The sequence below is a fragment of the Taudactylus pleione genome, unplaced genomic scaffold (assembly GCF_031769625.1).
Source record: "Taudactylus pleione unplaced genomic scaffold, aTauple2 ptg000179l, whole genome shotgun sequence".
NCBI classification, from domain to species: domain Eukaryota; kingdom Metazoa; phylum Chordata; class Amphibia; order Anura; family Myobatrachidae; genus Taudactylus; species Taudactylus pleione.
This window is the reverse complement of record NW_028284581.1, coordinates 19,362,000-19,380,057: the sequence shown is the minus strand read 5'-3', so window position 1 is coordinate 19,380,057 and position 18,058 is coordinate 19,362,000. Positions and strand designations below refer to the sequence as shown.

General features: G+C 39.6%; 1 protein-coding gene across 1 annotated transcript in view; it reads left to right on the top strand.

Moving 5' to 3' along the window:
- The first annotated feature begins 707 nt into the window (after window positions 1-707).
- The window catches only part of LOC148519942 (1,25-dihydroxyvitamin D(3) 24-hydroxylase, mitochondrial-like), a 30,871-nt gene continuing 13,520 nt past the window's right edge, over window positions 708-18,058 (top strand). The window contains exons 1-6 of the mRNA XM_088475973.1: window positions 708-911; window positions 3,007-3,197; window positions 6,694-6,787; window positions 9,206-9,302; window positions 9,387-9,478; window positions 17,128-17,239. Coding sequence (XP_088332099.1) covers window positions 708-911; window positions 3,007-3,197; window positions 6,694-6,787; window positions 9,206-9,302; window positions 9,387-9,478; window positions 17,128-17,239 — 790 coding nt within the window. The remainder of the gene's footprint in view (window positions 912-3,006; window positions 3,198-6,693; window positions 6,788-9,205; window positions 9,303-9,386; window positions 9,479-17,127; window positions 17,240-18,058) is intronic.

Genomic DNA, 18,058 nt, shown 5'->3' with positions numbered 1-18,058 from the left:
TATTCATTGTTTTGTTTACTAAAGTCTTTCATCTAGAAAGACTGTAACAGCATTGAATAATATTGAAATGTTTTTTATTTTTTCCTGTAACAGGTGTTATAGAAATGGAAGTCACATATTTTATTATATTACAATTTTACCATTTACTATAAAACAATTTTATAAACTAGATTATAATAACTAAACATAAATTATTTAGTGATTTATGTATATTGTATAAATTGACAACTTTCATATTTTAGTTGTTCTGACAACTTTACATTTTACTATATTTTATCCACAAGCCTTTCGTTATGTAACCTTTGTTAATTATTGCCAATAATGAAATGCAACACGGGGTAAGAAGTGTTCTTCAACATAGATCTCTTAAACTGGTCCATCTTCTAATTAGGAAACAATGAAGTAATTCATCCTGTCCTTGAATCAGCATGTTCTTATTTTCAAACTGTTCCATGCTCTTCCCCTTCAAACTCTTCAAGCTCTTAGCCAATTATATTCAAGTTTACTGTATGTCTTTTTGTTACTAATTCATATAAAAGACATTACATTGCTTTGCACTTTTCACTATTTTTAATGTGGCTCTACAGCACAATCTAGTCTATTATAAAAAGTATAGAAGATACTTCCAAGAAGTTAGTCATTTGCCAGTAATCCAAAGGCTGAGACAAAATTTACTCAGCACCAAATATAAACAACCCATATCTACAATGAAGGCCATTTCATTTCTATTGTCAGCTAGCATGCCTGAAGTCTGGATGCATAGAGCATATTTTCACACACCATCTGAGCACATTGGCTTTTCAAGACCTCTGCCTTTTTCCTCTCTTCCTGGTCCTGTTTCCTTGCCTGGTGTCGGAAGTCTCTTAAATGTTCTTTGCAATGGAGGACTACAAAATCAGCATGAAATCATGGTATGTTTGCTATACTAATGAAATAATACCTTCATTACTGATATTATTATTATTATTATTATTATTATTATTATTATTATTTCTAATACTATTTCTACTACTACTACTGCTGCTACTACTACTCTTACTACAAATATTGCTGCTACAGTACTACTGGCATTGGATATTATTATATTACTACTAATCAGTGTGTGATTTCACTTATTTGCCTTTCTACCCTTCTTTATATTCACTGATTGTCATCATATTGGTTAGTGAATATAACTATATGAATAAAATGTGGGGTAACTTAGTAACAGTGGATGCATTAAGGGCCTGATTGAGAGATGGACACAGTACACACAGCAGCTTCATCTTTGTATGCAGCGGTTGTATGATAATGCTGTAAGAGACACCTTGTGTAAATAGACACCTCTTGCCAGCTTTTCCAAAGACACAGCATCAGATTATCTGCATGAATATTGGTCATCTGAGAACCCCTAAGGTTACTCAGGAAGACTGGGAAATTTTTACTGCAGAAGCCAGTGAAGTTGCATTGAAGGATGCAGCTACTGGCTTCAGCATGCCCAAAAATGGGGCTGACACAACCTCATTTTACGCTGCCTGTTGCAGAAGTAAAAAATATAATTGTTCTTTTTAACTGGTTTATTACATTCTTTTTTCTTATTTTGGTTTTCCTTGAGTACTTGAAGTTAATTTGGCTCTTTATAAGGACCAAACCCTTTTGGGGTTGAGGCCACAAATTTTCTAAAAATACAGTACACTATGACTACAGTAATTTTTATGCTACTATTTATACTACTACTACTACTACTACTACTACTACTACTACTACTACTACTACTACTACTTCTTCTATTACTTCTACTACTACTATTACTACTACTTCAACTAGTACTGCTGCTACTACTTCTATTACTTCTACTACTGCTATTACTATTATTACTACTACTTCAACTAATACTGCTACTACTTCTACTAATTTTATTACTACTACTACTACTAATTCTACTACTACTTCTATTACTTCTACTACTATTACTACTACTACTAATACTTCAACTAATACTGCTGCTACTACTACTACTTCTAGTACTTCTACTACTACTACTTCAACTAATACTGCTACTCCTACTTCTACTACTACTATTACTTCTACTTCTATTACTTCTACTACTACTCATTCTACTACTGCTACTACTACTACTACTACTACTTCTATTACTTCTACTACTACTACTACTACTAATACTCCTACTACTACTTCAACTAGTACTGCAACTACTACTTCTATTACTTCTACTACTAATTCTACTACTGCTACTAATACTTCTACTACTTCTATTACTACTACTACTACTACTCCTACTATTTCAACTAATACTGCTACTACTACTATTTCTACTACTACTACTACTACCTATATTACTACTACTTGTATTACTTCTACTACTATTACTACTATTTCTACTACTACTACTATTACTACTACTACTACTAATTCTACTACTACTACTAATTCTACTACTGCTACTAATACTTCTACTACTTCTATTACTACTACTACTACTACTACTCCTACTATTTCAACTAATACTGCTACTACTACTATTTCTACTACTACTACTACTACCTATATTACTACTACTTGTATTACTTCTACTACTATTACTACTATTTCTACTACTACTATTACTACTACTACTACTAATTCTACTACTACTACTAATTCTACTAATGCTACTACTACTTCTATCAGTTCTACTACTACTACTGCTATTATTATTATTATTATTATTATTATTATTATTATTATTACTACTACTTTGACTAATACTGCTACTACTACTGCTAGTACTACTATTTCTACTACTAATATTTATACTACTCCTACTACTAATTCTACTACTGCTACTATTACTACCACTACTACTGCTATTGATATTTCCACAGCTGCTACCTCTGCTCTATTACTACTATCAAAAATACTATATATATATATATATATATATATATTATAATTTAGCACTGCTAATTAGAAATTAAACAACAGTTTAACATTTCATGTCATGAAACTACTATTTCCCCTATTTAGTACAAATATCATCAACAATTTGGAGGTATTTTTAAGATGAATCTTGGATTTTTTAAATCAGTGCAAATTGGAGATCCAGCTCTATTTGAATCATTTCTAAGACATGAACCCATGCATCCCAAAAGAATGGAGATCAAACCATGGAAAATGTACAGAGAGTATAGAGGAGAATCTTATGGTCTCCTTACACTGTAAGTATACAAAATGTTACTGTACATTCATTTTAAATGAAAGTTTTTGTTTTCTTTTTGTCCATACATTTTAAATATGTTTCATACTAGTATTTGGGACCTACAATATTATTTGCCACATATCTCTCTCTCCTTTCTACTGTATTCAGTGTACACAGTATATGTGCAAAATGCCTCCAAAATGACTAATACTATTCCACCAGGTTAAGTGGTACTGGATAACTTTTGGTTCTGCCCATTGCTCAATGCACATAACTGAAAAGGCCATAATGTATGTATCCCACTGGGTAAAAGATGTGTAAAAGATGGGTAAGAGAGATTGGTGGGTGAGTCAGAGAGGAATAGGCAGGCATTAGTATGTGTACCTGTAATGTGTTGTGCTGTGTGAGTGGGTTTGGTCGGGGAAGGTGTGTTTGTCAGGATGACTGTACTTATTTCAGGCCAGCTGCAGTGTGTTTTGTTGGCAGGCGAGCTGCAGTGTAAGGATGGCCATTGACCATCAATGGTTTGCATCCATTGATTGTCTACGGCTGATTGCAAGTAATTGCGCCATCGATGGCAGCACCTAATGTCGAAAACACATTGGTGGCAATAGTCTAATAATGGAGGTACACCATTAATGTTTTTTAATGGATGGTTTAAAACCACAGACCATCAATGGTAAAGCCTTTGATGATCCTCACTACTGCAGTGTGCTCTGGGGTTGTGCACATGTGACATTTAGCTGTTCATGTCTTTGGTGTCTGTGTTCCTTACAGGGTGATGTGAAGCATGTTAAGGTACATAGGTGGGTGAGTGGAGGTGGGTAGGCAGCCAGATGGTATCTGTTGTGCAGTGTTGTATGTGTGTGCACCTCCGGGTTTGGTTTCCACTGTATGTGGGTGAGTAACTGTCTAGGACCTTCACTTTTTGGGGGAAGGTAGGGGTGGTGATTTGCTGGGGGAGAAAATAGACTGTGTCTGACAAACCAGTGAGAACTGTGATGGGAGGGAGGGAGCCATCCTCCTGCTCTCTACTTCATTTGAGCTAGATACACAACTTACCTTGTTTTATAATGGATAGAACTGTATATAATAATATAGTGCATTTAGCATTACATATAGTAACATTATAAATTTTAACTACCACTGCTTAATAACTAATGAAATCTACAGTACTTAAATGCATTTAAATAAAAACATTTTAGGCCTCATTTATAATTGAATGTATGACTGTTTTGCACATGCAATGAATACTCTGTGTACTTATGATTCTGCAACTATTTTTGGAGTTGCATATTGATCTACTGTATAAATGTGAAGGCGCATCCTAAAGTTTATTTACAGAGGTGCCTACACACTTGGCGTTTGTTTACACGATTTGTCCGATTCCGACGAATCATGACGACAAATCGTGTAAAATATGCCCAAATCGTTAGTTTCCACTCACGAACATGATGCCGATGTGAGTACCCGCAGGTCGCACATCGCATCTTCAGATCTGCCATGTTGTAGGGCAGATTTGCCAATCTCAGTCACGATGCACTGGAATAGTCAGTAGGCACGATAGCTCGTTCATCATACTGGACAGTTTTTAACACCAAATCGTGCCCACGACTGCCGGGGAGCTGCTGGGGAGAGTTCAAGGGGAAATCGGACACGATGTTGGATCGTGAGCACATCGCCAAGTATGTAGGCACCAGTCAAAACAAGACATCTCGAAGTGAAGTGGCTGACTTGTTTCTGCACACTAATTGTTCTGAACTTCGACATGAATGCACCTGATCCACCTCTGTCCTACTGGATGGTCCCACTGGGAAACCATTCTCAGTGTGTCATATAACAGCATGTACCATCACTAATCAGTGGAGTAGTATTGACCAATCATCACAGTGTAAGACTAGTACTTAAGATGTATTACAGGCAGCTATAGATACGGGACCTCATGCAGAGTTGGATGCATTTGCATCAAAAAAGTAGACTTATAATAATGCATTTGCATGTTTATTGTAAGTTGCACATATCTTAACAATTGTGCAAATCATAAAAGTTCAATAAATGTTTAGAACATGGGCAAGACTCTCATTCCCATCTGATTGTTGGTTGAGGCTAAGAGCCACTTACAGGGGATTTCATTTGTTTTATCACAGTGTTTTTCCGTGATAAACGTGTTTAGGCGTGATAAAATGTAGTCACTATTCAATTGAACATTTTTTGGTCATGATAATTGTGATTTATCACGCCTAAAATACAGCCTATCTGTAACATTTCCAGGGCTATTCAATTGTTGGAAATTAGGCATGCTAAAAAATATTGGTCAACCTATTTTTCACTTTATCACCTGTCATTTCTCACCACCCCTAAGGGGTGTGAGTTTTAATAAAAAAAAATTAAATATTTAAATTGTATTAATATTTAACTGGTATGTAATTGTTAAGTGTTATTATCAATTATTCTTCAAATATTTCTATAAAATACATTTTTTTGCCTCTTTCATCCCCCTCTTTTGCAGGGGATGAAAGTTTTCTTACAAGAAACTACAGCTTTCAGGAGGGTTGCGGACAGAAAAAAAAATAAAAAAATAAAAAAATATATATATATATATATATATATGTATATATTTATATACTCTGCTGACAGACCTATGTGCATTAACCCTGGAAGGCCAGGTCAGGATGCCCCCTCCCAGTGCACAGGTGCACCATGCATTCTATAGGGGGCTCATGTCCACCCAACACTGCTGCAGCACACACAAGCCTGTCTCCCCTCCTACCCATGCCGAAGCCTGCAACACTCGTGTCCTCCGGGATCCTCTGTGACATGGGCTGCTTCAGTGTTTAGCAACAGCCCGCCATGATCTCGCCCCTCCTGCTTCACCGCTCACTTCACTGGATGACCTGACACCTGGGCCAATAGGAAAGCTCTGCTGGTGGGTGGGCACGGAGGATTGCTGTGCACTCACACGGTACTTGTCGGGAAGCGCACATCACCACCCACTCATTCTACATGGACACACAGAAAATAACTGAATCTGGACCTGACCAGCCGGATAATTCGCCGCGATGACGGTGAAGAATACAGGGCAGACAAATAAGACGCCCGACTACAACATATGAATTCCCCCCTTGGAGTCTAGCAACAACTTGACCTTGGGGGAGATGTATCAAATCTTCTAAAACAGACATTCGAGAAGCTGCCCATAGCAACCAATTAGTGTCTAGCTATAATTTTAAAGAATGTACTTGTTAAATGATATTTACAGTTAAAGCTGGTTTCTTTGCTTTGGCCAACTTCTCCACTTTTCCTTTTAGAAGGTTTGATAAATTGTCCCCCTTTTAAAGGAATGACTGTGCCCAGATCATGCCAGATGAAGCTACAGCATAAGATAAAATCTAACAGTATGAATTCACCAATTAGCACAACCTAAGGAAACGAAAACCTTAGTTTATTGCCACAGGGGAGAGTGGCTGTTTCATGATATTTAATATTTTTGCAATGCATGTTTTTTCTTTTCACAGTGATGGGCAAGATTGGTTGAACATGAGGAGAATTGTGCAATCAAAGCTTATGAAGCTCAAAGAAGTATCTAAAATGGATGAAAAAATTAATGAGGTGTTTATACTATTTCCAATTTTTCAAAAGCAAAATAAAACAAAAAAAACATAGCTCAAACAGAACTGGTAATTTGTGTTTCCTACCTGCAAGTTTCACATTATATGTAACATGAGAACAGAGCTGGATTAAGGCTTTGAGGGGCTTGGGGCACTTAAGACTAGGGGGACGTATGGAGCATCATTTTGGGTTCTCGTGAGTAAGCCTTAGGTGCAGACATAAAAAGTGGGCAGGGCCACACATCACTCTTCCATTTCATGTCACACTGGGGGGATGGGAATATTATATTGCTTCCCAAGCCTAACATAGCAGATGAGAGAGTTCCCTCCTTATCTTTCCCTCAAGTGTAGGATTCTCATGGGGGCTATGCATACATACATACATACTGTAGTCACACATATATACAAATACACACTGTCACACACATATACTGTACACATACATATAAAAAGTCACACATATATACACATACATTATTAAACACATGCACATATATATACAGTAGTCACATATACTTACATACATAGTTACACATGTACATACAGCCCACACTAATACACACACACACAGCTTTGGTTTGGGTATGAAATGCCGATGGACGGGTAGCCGTCTGACAAAATCCCGATGCTTCAAGCCTGAACACTGAAAATCCCAACTGGGGCTAGTAAGTACCTTAACCCTCCCCTCTCCCTCCCTAACCCTCCCTTAGTAGTGCCTAACCCTAACCTCCACCTGGTGGTGCCTAACACCATAACTTCCCCCCAGGGGTGCCTAAACCTAAACCCCCCTCCCCACACCCTAAACTTAACCCTCCCTGGGTGGTGTCTAGTCCTAACCTCCCCCCAGGGGTGCCTATACCTAACCCCCCCAGACCCTAAACCTAACCCTCCCAGGGTGGTGCCTGACCCTAACTCCCCCCGGGGTTCCCTGAACCTAACCCACTCACCCCCGTGGCTAAGCGCTAACACTGCCTGTCTTACCTTTGTTCAGGAAGCCTTCTGTCTAGATTTCGGCATCAGGATTTTGACGCCTGTCTTTAGTCCCGCGTCGATATTTAGATGCCAGGATTTAGACAGACGGTCTCCTGGCCATTGGCATTTTGACTGTATCCCCACAGATATATATAGTCATGCACTTATACACACATACATGCAGTCACACACTCATGCACACACATACAGTAACACTAATACACACACCTGTATACAGTAACACACTTATACACACACATTCATTCACACGCTAATACACACACTTACATAGTCACACACACATACATACAGTCACTCATTTACACACACATGCATAATACATATATACAGTTATACACTTATACACACGTATACATACATACATAGATACGTACGTACAGACAAACGATATAGTGCCATCTCTCATGTTTTAGACTGAATATACCTCATCGTCTGAGTACAATGGGCCAGATCCAGACATGTACGCTATAGCTGCCACAGCCGCAATTTGTTCAGCTAAGAATTTGCAAAAATACACTAATGTAACAGCAGCTGGGATTTGTACTGGGACGCCCACCAGAGCAATCGCAGCTGTCCGCAACTTCATACACAAACGCAGCGTTGGACGCACTTCATGCAAACATCGACTCATTGAGTGAGTCTATGGTAACTCAGAATGGCTGCTGTAACTGGAATGGGCGCTGTAACTGAGATGGCAGAGCCATCTTTCCTGCGTATGAGATGACAGATGCAGGATGTCACACGCTGCCGAAACAGTCTAGACACCTCTATGTTTTATGACTACACTCCCCATTACCACCCCCAAACACTCCTTGCCTGTCATTCACACTGCAAATAAAGACTTGCAGTATGAGACTATAGTAATGAACCTCGACACATGTGCGGTGTGACTCAGATGCATGTGCAGTGGCAAAAATCGCTCCTTTTGCGAAAACATTGGCATTGCATACTACTGTGAATCAGGCCTATTGTCTGTATAAGTTCCTCCCCTCTTCTCTCCCATGCTGCTCTTGCATGCCATTGACTGTGCAGTTCTGACTCATGCTCTGCACTGGAGTAATAATCAATGGCAGGGAGGGGGCCCTGAGAGACGAGGGGCCTGAGTCACATTATCCCTGTGCCCACCCCCACCCTTACTCTGGATCTGCATGAGAGGCATGGATACTCTTAGCCTCTAAAGCAGTGATTGACAAATGTGTTGGTTCCATAAGTTTATTTCAATGCCCCCTACCTATTGAGGCATTACTAGAGACAAGTTATACAAAATTTAAATAATATTATAAACATGAAACAGTAATGATTAATTATATTATTAATGGAATTAACATTTCTATGTCATTTATAACACAAAGAACTATTCATGTTTTAGTTGTTTTTTAATTTAAAATATATTCTGTTCTCATTTATTTGTTTTCTTTTTACACAGGTGTTGGAAGATTTCATCGCGCATATCAGCAGAGTATGTGATGAACATGGAAAAATTGATGATTTATATTTTGAACTGAACAAACTGTCATATGAAAGTAAGTGCATAAACATAAATGTTTGCCTTTTTTATAACTGTTTTGAGTTTGCCTTGCTGTAATGTTAATTTTCCAACTCTGCAGCAATTTGTTCAGTCCTGTACAATGAGAGATGTGGTCTTCTTCAAGACACATGTACAGAAGATGCATTGGTCTTCATAAAATCAGTAAAAAAGGTACAGTACCTATACACTATGTTAATTGTTAACCCTCTTATGCTTAAATCCAACCTGATTCCTTTATGCTGATGATAACCCAAGTTTACCTCCTTCCCTGGATGTATCTCCATCTGTAATCTGCTGTGCCATCTCCTGTCTGTCAGCAATATCATCTTGGATGATGACAGAATGCCCCCTGAAACTCAATACAGTATATAAAAACCTAAACTCATAGTACAATAACCAGTCAATGACCTCTTTACTCCCACCCTCTCCCTCTCTGCTGAAAATGTTTCAATCTTCTTCATTCCCCAATTTCGATATGTAGGTGTCACCATTGCCTTTGCACTTTCCTTCTGTCCCAACATCCAATACCTTTAACAATCCTGCCATTTCCATCTACATAATACAGTATTTCTAGAATCAGGCCTTCTTCACACTGGAAGTCAATAAAACTCTAATTCATTCCCTCATCATTTCCTGGCCTTAATTACCTTAATTACTGTAAATATTTTCCTTTCTGACTTTCCTAACTCCTTCCTTGCCACTCCTCAGTCTATCCTCAACTTTGCTACCCACCTTTTTTGCCTCTCTTGTCACTCTACCTTTTCTGCCCTATTCTGCCAACATTCTATTGGTTCCCCATGCCACTCAGAATTAAATTCAACCTTCAAAGCTCTCAGCCTCACTGCTCTTTCCTACAACTCCAGACTCATTTTCTCGCCTACTCCTTTACTCTTCACTCTGCTAACATTTGCTGTTTCATCTCCTTCGTGGTCACCACTTCCCAATCTCACATTCAGGTTTTCCTCAAAGCTGATCAGTTATGACCTCCCTTGTTACATAAGACTTTCAGCCCATCTCCAAGCCTTAAAGCGTCTCCTTTAAAACTATTTTTTTTATTCTAGCTTACCATCTGTCTTCCTAACTTTGCAGTCTGTGCCTTCTTCTCCAATTGTGTCCACCTATATTCCCTACAGATTTTAAGATCACTTGAGCAGGGCCCTTGTGCCTTTGTGCAGCTCTATACTTATGTAGAGAAGGCAATGTAACTATGCATGCACTGTATCCATTTGAATTTATATGCTGTCTGTATTAGTCTGTACTTATATATCCTGCTATATTTGTATATATATATATATATATATATATATATATATATAGATATATAAATATGTGTGTGTAAAAAGAATAATAATAATTTCTACATTAATAGAATCTGTTAAAACAGTAGATTGTCTAACATTAGATTTGGTTCTTATACATATATATGTATATATATATATATATATATATATATATATATATATAAATCTTGTGACAATGAAGCTGTGTACTAAAAGTACACACTGACTCTGGGTTTGTACCCTATGGTTTATTTTGTCATGATGACTGTAGAGCAGGAAGCAATATACAGTTCATGCTCATACCATTGACAAAGGTTCTCAGCTTCATGAAGTGACTTCCCAAATGGCCCTATCACATACTTGAAAAAGCATTTCAGGGAGATTGTGAAAGCAGCACCTATGAGCGCGTGTTACAGTGGGCGTGTACTGATACATCTGAGAGGCGTGTCATACATGTGATGGGCGTATACTGATAAATCTGAGAGGCGTGTCCTAAACCTGACTTACATCCAAATGTAAACCAGCCCAAAAGCAGTTAGTAAGATCTGTTTGTTGATGAAAACACACTAATACTTTGCAAAAATTCATAGGGATCATTGTGCCTTATAATAACCAATGCAAGGAAATGACACTAATGATCATATTGGAATGTATATTTCTCTGTTTTTTAATATAACAGCTTCATAATGGGAGTAAGGATGAAATGAGGGAGATTGCTAGACTCTTCAGGGAGACAGGGAGATTGCTACTATTTCAGGGAGTCTCCCTGACAATGAGGGAGAGTTGGCAAGTATGCCCTATCACTAACAGAGACCTTCTCTCTAGCCACCAGCCAGCTTTTCCGGTATCTGTCACACACATAACTGCACCCAGACAGTCTTTTAAACCTTAAACTCCTCCTCCCCTCCCAGATTGACAGGCAAACAACACAGCTACCTTGCCTTCTTAAGGGAGTTCCTCACAGCTACTCTATTTGATTAGTCACATGCTTCAGCAGCATCAGGCTGCAAAAAATGCACTGAAATTACTCAAGCAGGTAAGACACACATTTTTTGCCCTCCAAGTGCATGATTTGCCTGGTCTTACCAGCTGCATTCCCCTAGTTCCTCTACATCTCACTGCTATTATTGCTACAATATATATATTGTTGTGGGTACTGAGTGGGATGGGTTCCCACATAGCTGCTCAAACCTTCAGTTGCCTAGGTTGCATGTGTGTATTCAAGTGAGTACACAAATCTGTGAATTTGCAGCACATTGTGGACACCTACCATGTTGCACCCCTAATCTAGGAATGGTGAGTGGATATATATATAAGTGGTGCCAGGGCTAATCTGTGCCCCCTAAGCCCCAAAACAACCACCAGTATGGATGTTTGACACACATAGGGGTAATTCCCCTGCAGCTCATTGAAGAAAATTGTAAGTGTAGCAAAGTAGGCCATATTGGTCCTCTCATGTGAAGCCTCTGCGTGCACCCAATGCAGGCAGTTACTTGACATGTGGAACATTATGAAATCCCTATCTTTAACATCGGCCATATTTTACCAAATTAAAAAAAAAACTTTTTTCAAAAACCTTAACCCTAAAAGGTCCTAAACTATTCATCTACCAAAACAAACTCCTAGGCTGCGGCTTTGCAACATTGGCGAGTCTTGTGTGATTTTTAAAGTAACAGTCTTTTAGTAGGCAAAACTAGGCTTATTTTGCCTTTTAAAAGACTGTTACTTCAAAACATCAGGCAGTACTTGCACGAGACTCACCAATGTCTCAAAGCCGCATCAATTACATTTATCCCAGAGTCTTAAATCGTCCTCTAATTCTCAAAACTGTCACTTCTGTCAAACAGGAAGTGGATGAAAAACAGTGACATTTTTAAAATTCAATTATTCAAAATTTCTAATGTTTAAATGTTACGACCTGAAATTTGGAATGTACTCTAGCATTAAACGATGGTTCTACCAAATTACAGCTCAGTACATTCAATAGCTTTTGATAAGTATCCCCATTTACAACATGCCCCACCCCCCCTTCACAAATTTATAATTGGTGCATGATGCTTGCTTAATTCAGCATTAATTAAAGGGAACAACTGTTTTTTGCGAATGTTTTTTCTTTAGAATAGCTACTGGCAGATGATTGAAAACTTTTTAATTCTGGTTTTTGCAAGTACTATTTTCATGAAGGAATACTTTGGGCCTGATTCAGAGCCGCTGGTAAGCGGCAGCTCGTTCACTCCGAGCGATGTTTGCCCAACTGCGCAAGCGTACGGATCATTATACGCATGCTCGAACCAGTCAGTGCGGTCGAAATTCATGTGCTCGCAAAATAGCGAATGCCTGATAATTTGAGTGACAGAAAGAGGCATATGTGGGTGGTAAGAGGGGAAGGTGCTTGAAAACGGGGAGTGGAGATCTGATCGCAGGCGTGCGTAAAGGTCAAAACGAGCGTTTTATGGGTGTGCATAATTAAAACAGCAGCGTCATTGAGCACGTCACTGGGTTATTTTATAGCCAGAACTGCTCGCAAAATTGTGGTAGCAAAAACCAACCACAAGAATAGCGAGCAGCTCATACCCTGGTCGATGTACTCGATTAATCTAATAAATAGCGGACATGACGTAGGATGCGAGCGGCCAGGGGGCGTAGTTCCCAAAAAACGACCGCAAGTTTTGTTCGCTCGTTCAGACCTAGAGGCGTGAATAGACCGCAAAGAGCGAACGGTTCATTTGAATAGCCAAACCTTTTTTTGAAACGAACGACCACAAATAGCGACCGGCTCTGAATCAGGCCCTTTGTTACTTATATTAAGCATAAAGTAAAACTACTTTAGAACAACAAGGTAATTTCCATATGTTTCTGCTGCATTCTCAGGGAAACCTACGTTTATATCTTAGAATTTAGCTGACATGCATTAGTTTAGTTTGTAATGATGATAGTCTGAGCTCTTAGGTCCCTCTTACTTCCTTATTCACTTTAGTAGAACTACCACAGGATGAGTCTCCTATATACAAATATTCCGAAATATGGAATATTCCGAAATACAGAATATTTTTAGCATGTCTGACATATTGAAACCTTTGCTTTTTGATGGTTCACTGTACACAAACTTTGTTTAAGGCACAAAATTATTAAAACTATTGTATAAAATTACCTTCAGGCTGTGTATACATTGTGTATATGAAATAGGGGTGAGCGTGTTCGGATTTCTGAAATCCGAACCCCCCCGAGCCCCCCCGATCCGAGGCCGATCCGAGTCAGGCTCGACTTTCCCGCCTGACTCGGATCTGAAATCGAGGCAAAATGTCATCATCCCGCCTTCCAGGTCTCGCGGGTTTTGGATCCTATATAAGGTACCCGCGTCGGCGCCATTTTCTCACTCGGCTGTGGACAGTGAAGAGTGAGGGTGGGAGTTAAGGCTGGCTGGGCTGTGTAGTGTAGTGTAGCGTAGTGCAGAGTGGTGTTGTGCTGTGCTGCACTGTGCTGCTGTTGTCCATAGGGGCTGTGTCCACTACTTCAAAGTCCATAGGGGCTGGCTGGACTGTGTTGTGCAGTCAGTTGTCCATAGGGGCTGTGTCCACTCCAAAGTCCTGTGCAGTGTCCCAGCCCTAAAGGGGTGCTGTAGTGTTGTCCAGGGGGTGCTCTGTCCGTCAGGGGTGCTCCCCCCAAGTGCTAAAAAAAAAATAAAAAAAATTTCTGTGTTTGTGAATTGTGTGCGCAGTAGCCGCACGTGCATCATCAAAGTAGTGCCAAGCGTGCGCCTGTGTCATAAGTAAAAGGCCGGCTGGCTTGACCGTTAAAGGGTGCTGTAACCCCCAAAGTACACTCCAAACCAAATAAAAAAATATTTTCTGTGTTTGTGAATTGTGTGCGCAGTAGCCGCATGTACATCAACAAAGTAGTGCCAAGCATGCGCCTGTGTCATAAGTAAAGGGCCGGCTGGCTTGACCGTTAAAGGGTGCTGTAACCTCCAAAGTACACTCCAAACCAAATAAAAAAATATTTTCTGTGTTTGTGAATTGTGTGCGCAGTAGCCGCACGTGCATCAACAAAGTAGTGCCAAGCGTGCGCCTGTGTCATAAGTAAAGGGCCGGCTGGCTTGACCGTTAAAGGGTGCTGTAACCCCCAAAGTACACTCCAAACAAAATAAAAAAATATTTTCTGTGCTTGTGAATTGTGTGCACTGTGGCTGCACGTGCATCAACAAAGGAGCAGCACCAAGCGTGCTCTTGTGTCCCATAAGTAAAGAGCCGGCTGGCTCATTTCTTAAAGGGTGGTGTAACCCACAAAGTGCACTACTCTCCAGCAAAAATAAAAACATATTTTCTGTGTTTGTGTGCGCCTTAGCCGCACGTATATATCAATATAACATAAATGGAGGACCAAACATTCTCCAATAAAAATAAAATAGGGAAAGATCAAGAACCACTTCCTCCTAGTGCTGAAGCTGCTGCCACTAGTCATGACATAGACGATAACATGCCATCAACGTTGTCTGCCAAGGCCGATGCCCAATGTCATAGTAGAGGGCACATACAATCCCAAATGACAAAGTTCCGGAAAATGACCTTGAAAAAAACATTTAAATCATCTGAAGAGAAACGTAAACTTGCCAATATGCCATTTACGACACAGAGTGGCAAGGAACGGCTAAGGTCTTTCCCTATGTTCATGACTAGTGGTTCAGCTTCATGTGACGATGGAAGCCCTCCTCCCGCTAAAAAAATCAAACGAGTTAAGCTGGCAAAAGCACAGCGAAGAACTGTGAGTTCTAAGAAGATATCACAAATCCCCAAGGAGAGTCCAAATGTGGTGGCGGTTGCGATGCCTGACCTTCCTCGCACTGGAAGGGAAGAGGTGGCTCTTTCCACCATTTGCACGCCCCCTGCAAGTGCTGAAAGGAGCACCCACAGTCCACTTGCTGATATGCAAATTGAAGATGTCACTGTTGAAGTACAACAGGATGAGGATACTGGTGTAGCTGGCACTGAGGAGGAAGTTGGTGAGGAGGATTCTGATGGTGATGTGGTTTGCTTAAATCAGGCTCCGGGGGAGACAGTTGTTGTCCGTGGGATGAAAAAGCCCATCGCGGTCATGCCTGGGCAGAAGACCAAACATTCCACCTCTTTGGTCTGGCAATATTTCTATCCAAATCCGGACAACAACTGTCTTGCCATATGTACCATGTGTAAAGGTGAAATAAGTAGGGGTAGGGACGTTAACCACCTAGGAACATCCTCCCTTATACGGCACCTGCAGCGCATTCATAAAAAGTTACTGTCAAGTTCAGAAACTTTGGCTAAGACCGTAAGCAGTCCTGGGACACCTAAATCTCTTTTTCCTGTTTTATCCAAGGAATCGGTGGATGAGGAGGATGAGGACGACATCTTGCCTCCGTAGAGCCAGTTTGTGCACGGACACATTAATTGCCAGCTTGTTTTGTGGGGGCCCAAACGAACCAATCATTTTAGCCCCAGTCATGTGGCAGACCCTGGCGCTGAAATGATTGGTTTATTAAAGTGTGCATGTCCTATTTATAGAACATAAGGGTGGGTGGGAGGGCCCAAGGACAATTCCATCTTGCACCTTTTTTTTTTTCTTTGCAACATGTACAGTTTGGGGCCTTGTTTTTCAAACTGCCATCCTGTCTGCCACTGCAGTGTCACTCCTAGATGGGCCACGTGTTTGTGCCGCCCACTCGTGTCGCTTAGCATAGTCACCCAGCTACCTTGGTGCAATCTTTTGGCCAATAAAAACAATATTGTGAGGTGTGAGGTGTTCAGAATAGACTGGAAATGAGTGGAAATGAAGGTTATTGAGGTTAATAATTGCATAGGAGCAGAAAAACCCACAAATTCTGTGATTTAAGCTGTTTTTATGCTTTTTTAAAAAAAAATACAGATCCAAAACAGAAAACCCAGAACCCAAAACACGGAAGGGTGGTTTTGGCAAAACCAATCCAGATCCAAAACACGAAGAAAGATCCAGATCCAAAACCAAAACACAAAACACGAAAAGTGGTCGGTGCACACCCCTAATATGAAATATACATAAATTTAAAGTATTTACACAAACTTTCCTTGAGCCACAAAATTATTGAAAATATTGTATAAAATTACCTGCAGGCTGTGTGTATAAGGTGTGTATAACGCATAAATACATTCTTTAATTAGATTTGGGGCCCATTCCCAAGATATTTCATTATTTTATGCAAATATTCCAAATTATGGAATATTCCGATATCCAAAATACCCCTGTTCCCAAGCATTTTGGATATGGGAGACTCAACCTGTAATAGTTTATGGCACTAACACTCTCACTCTCTGGAAACCAGTTAGAGCGGCATAGAAGCTGCTACATTTAAACTTTGCTTTCAAAAAGAATTAAAGTGTTTCCAATGCTGTTATGAAAATGGAAATAAAAGTTATAAAATTTACATTTCCTTTAAATTGGATAAGTTTATTACTTTATATGCTAAATGTAACTTATGACTTTGTTTAACTAACATATTATGGTGTATACACATCTCTATTCTTTTTGTAGATGATGCAATACTTAGGTCTCCTGACTGTAACCTCACCAGAGTTCCACAAACAAGTTAATACAAGACCATGGCAAAATCATACAGAAGCCTGGGATAATATATTTGCAACAGGTAATACATATTCAAGTAGATTTGAAAATAGATGGCACTTCCTAAAGGTGTAGGAGGCACAACATGTCCATAAATATAAGCCTAAGTTTTCCTTATCATGTTGGCATTTACTTGTCATGTGTCCAGCACTATGCTCTTGCATGACTTGATTCTCAATTGATGTGACGCACCTAGGGGTCTATTTACTAAGCAGTGTTAGTAGACAGAGTGAAAAGTGATAAGGTGCAAGCCAATCAGCTCCTAACTGCCATCTCACAGGCTGTGTTTAAAAAATGGCAGTTGGGAGCTGATTGGCTGGCACCTTATCACTTTTCACTCTGTCTCCTAACACTACTTAGTTAATAGACCCCATAGCCTGATATAAGTCGAATCTTGAAATCATTTAGATGCTTAATACAGGTTCAGTATTATAACCTTGGCTAGAATATGCAGACACTGCAGCTTGCACTAGTAAAGAATAATAGATGGGATGAGTGGATAGCGGAGTGCTTTGTTATAGATTTCTCACTCAATTATTATTTTTATTATTATAATTAACTTTTCTATTTTAAGCTCCACAAATGTATGCAATGCCGTGCAGGATAAACATACTGTACAAAACTGTTCGTGTTTCCATGCTCCAGCCTTGTGGTGTTCTGTATCCTGTCTGTTACCTAGTGACTGACTTTTTTTGATGCCCTTGACTATCCTCTGTGAAGTCTGGACCAAACCATTTTCTGTGACACCGCCTATCCTGTTTGCCACCGAATCCGGACCTTTGTCTGTAATCCATAATATACTGTTTTCTGCTTGGACCAATTTATACCTGTGCCCCTTACT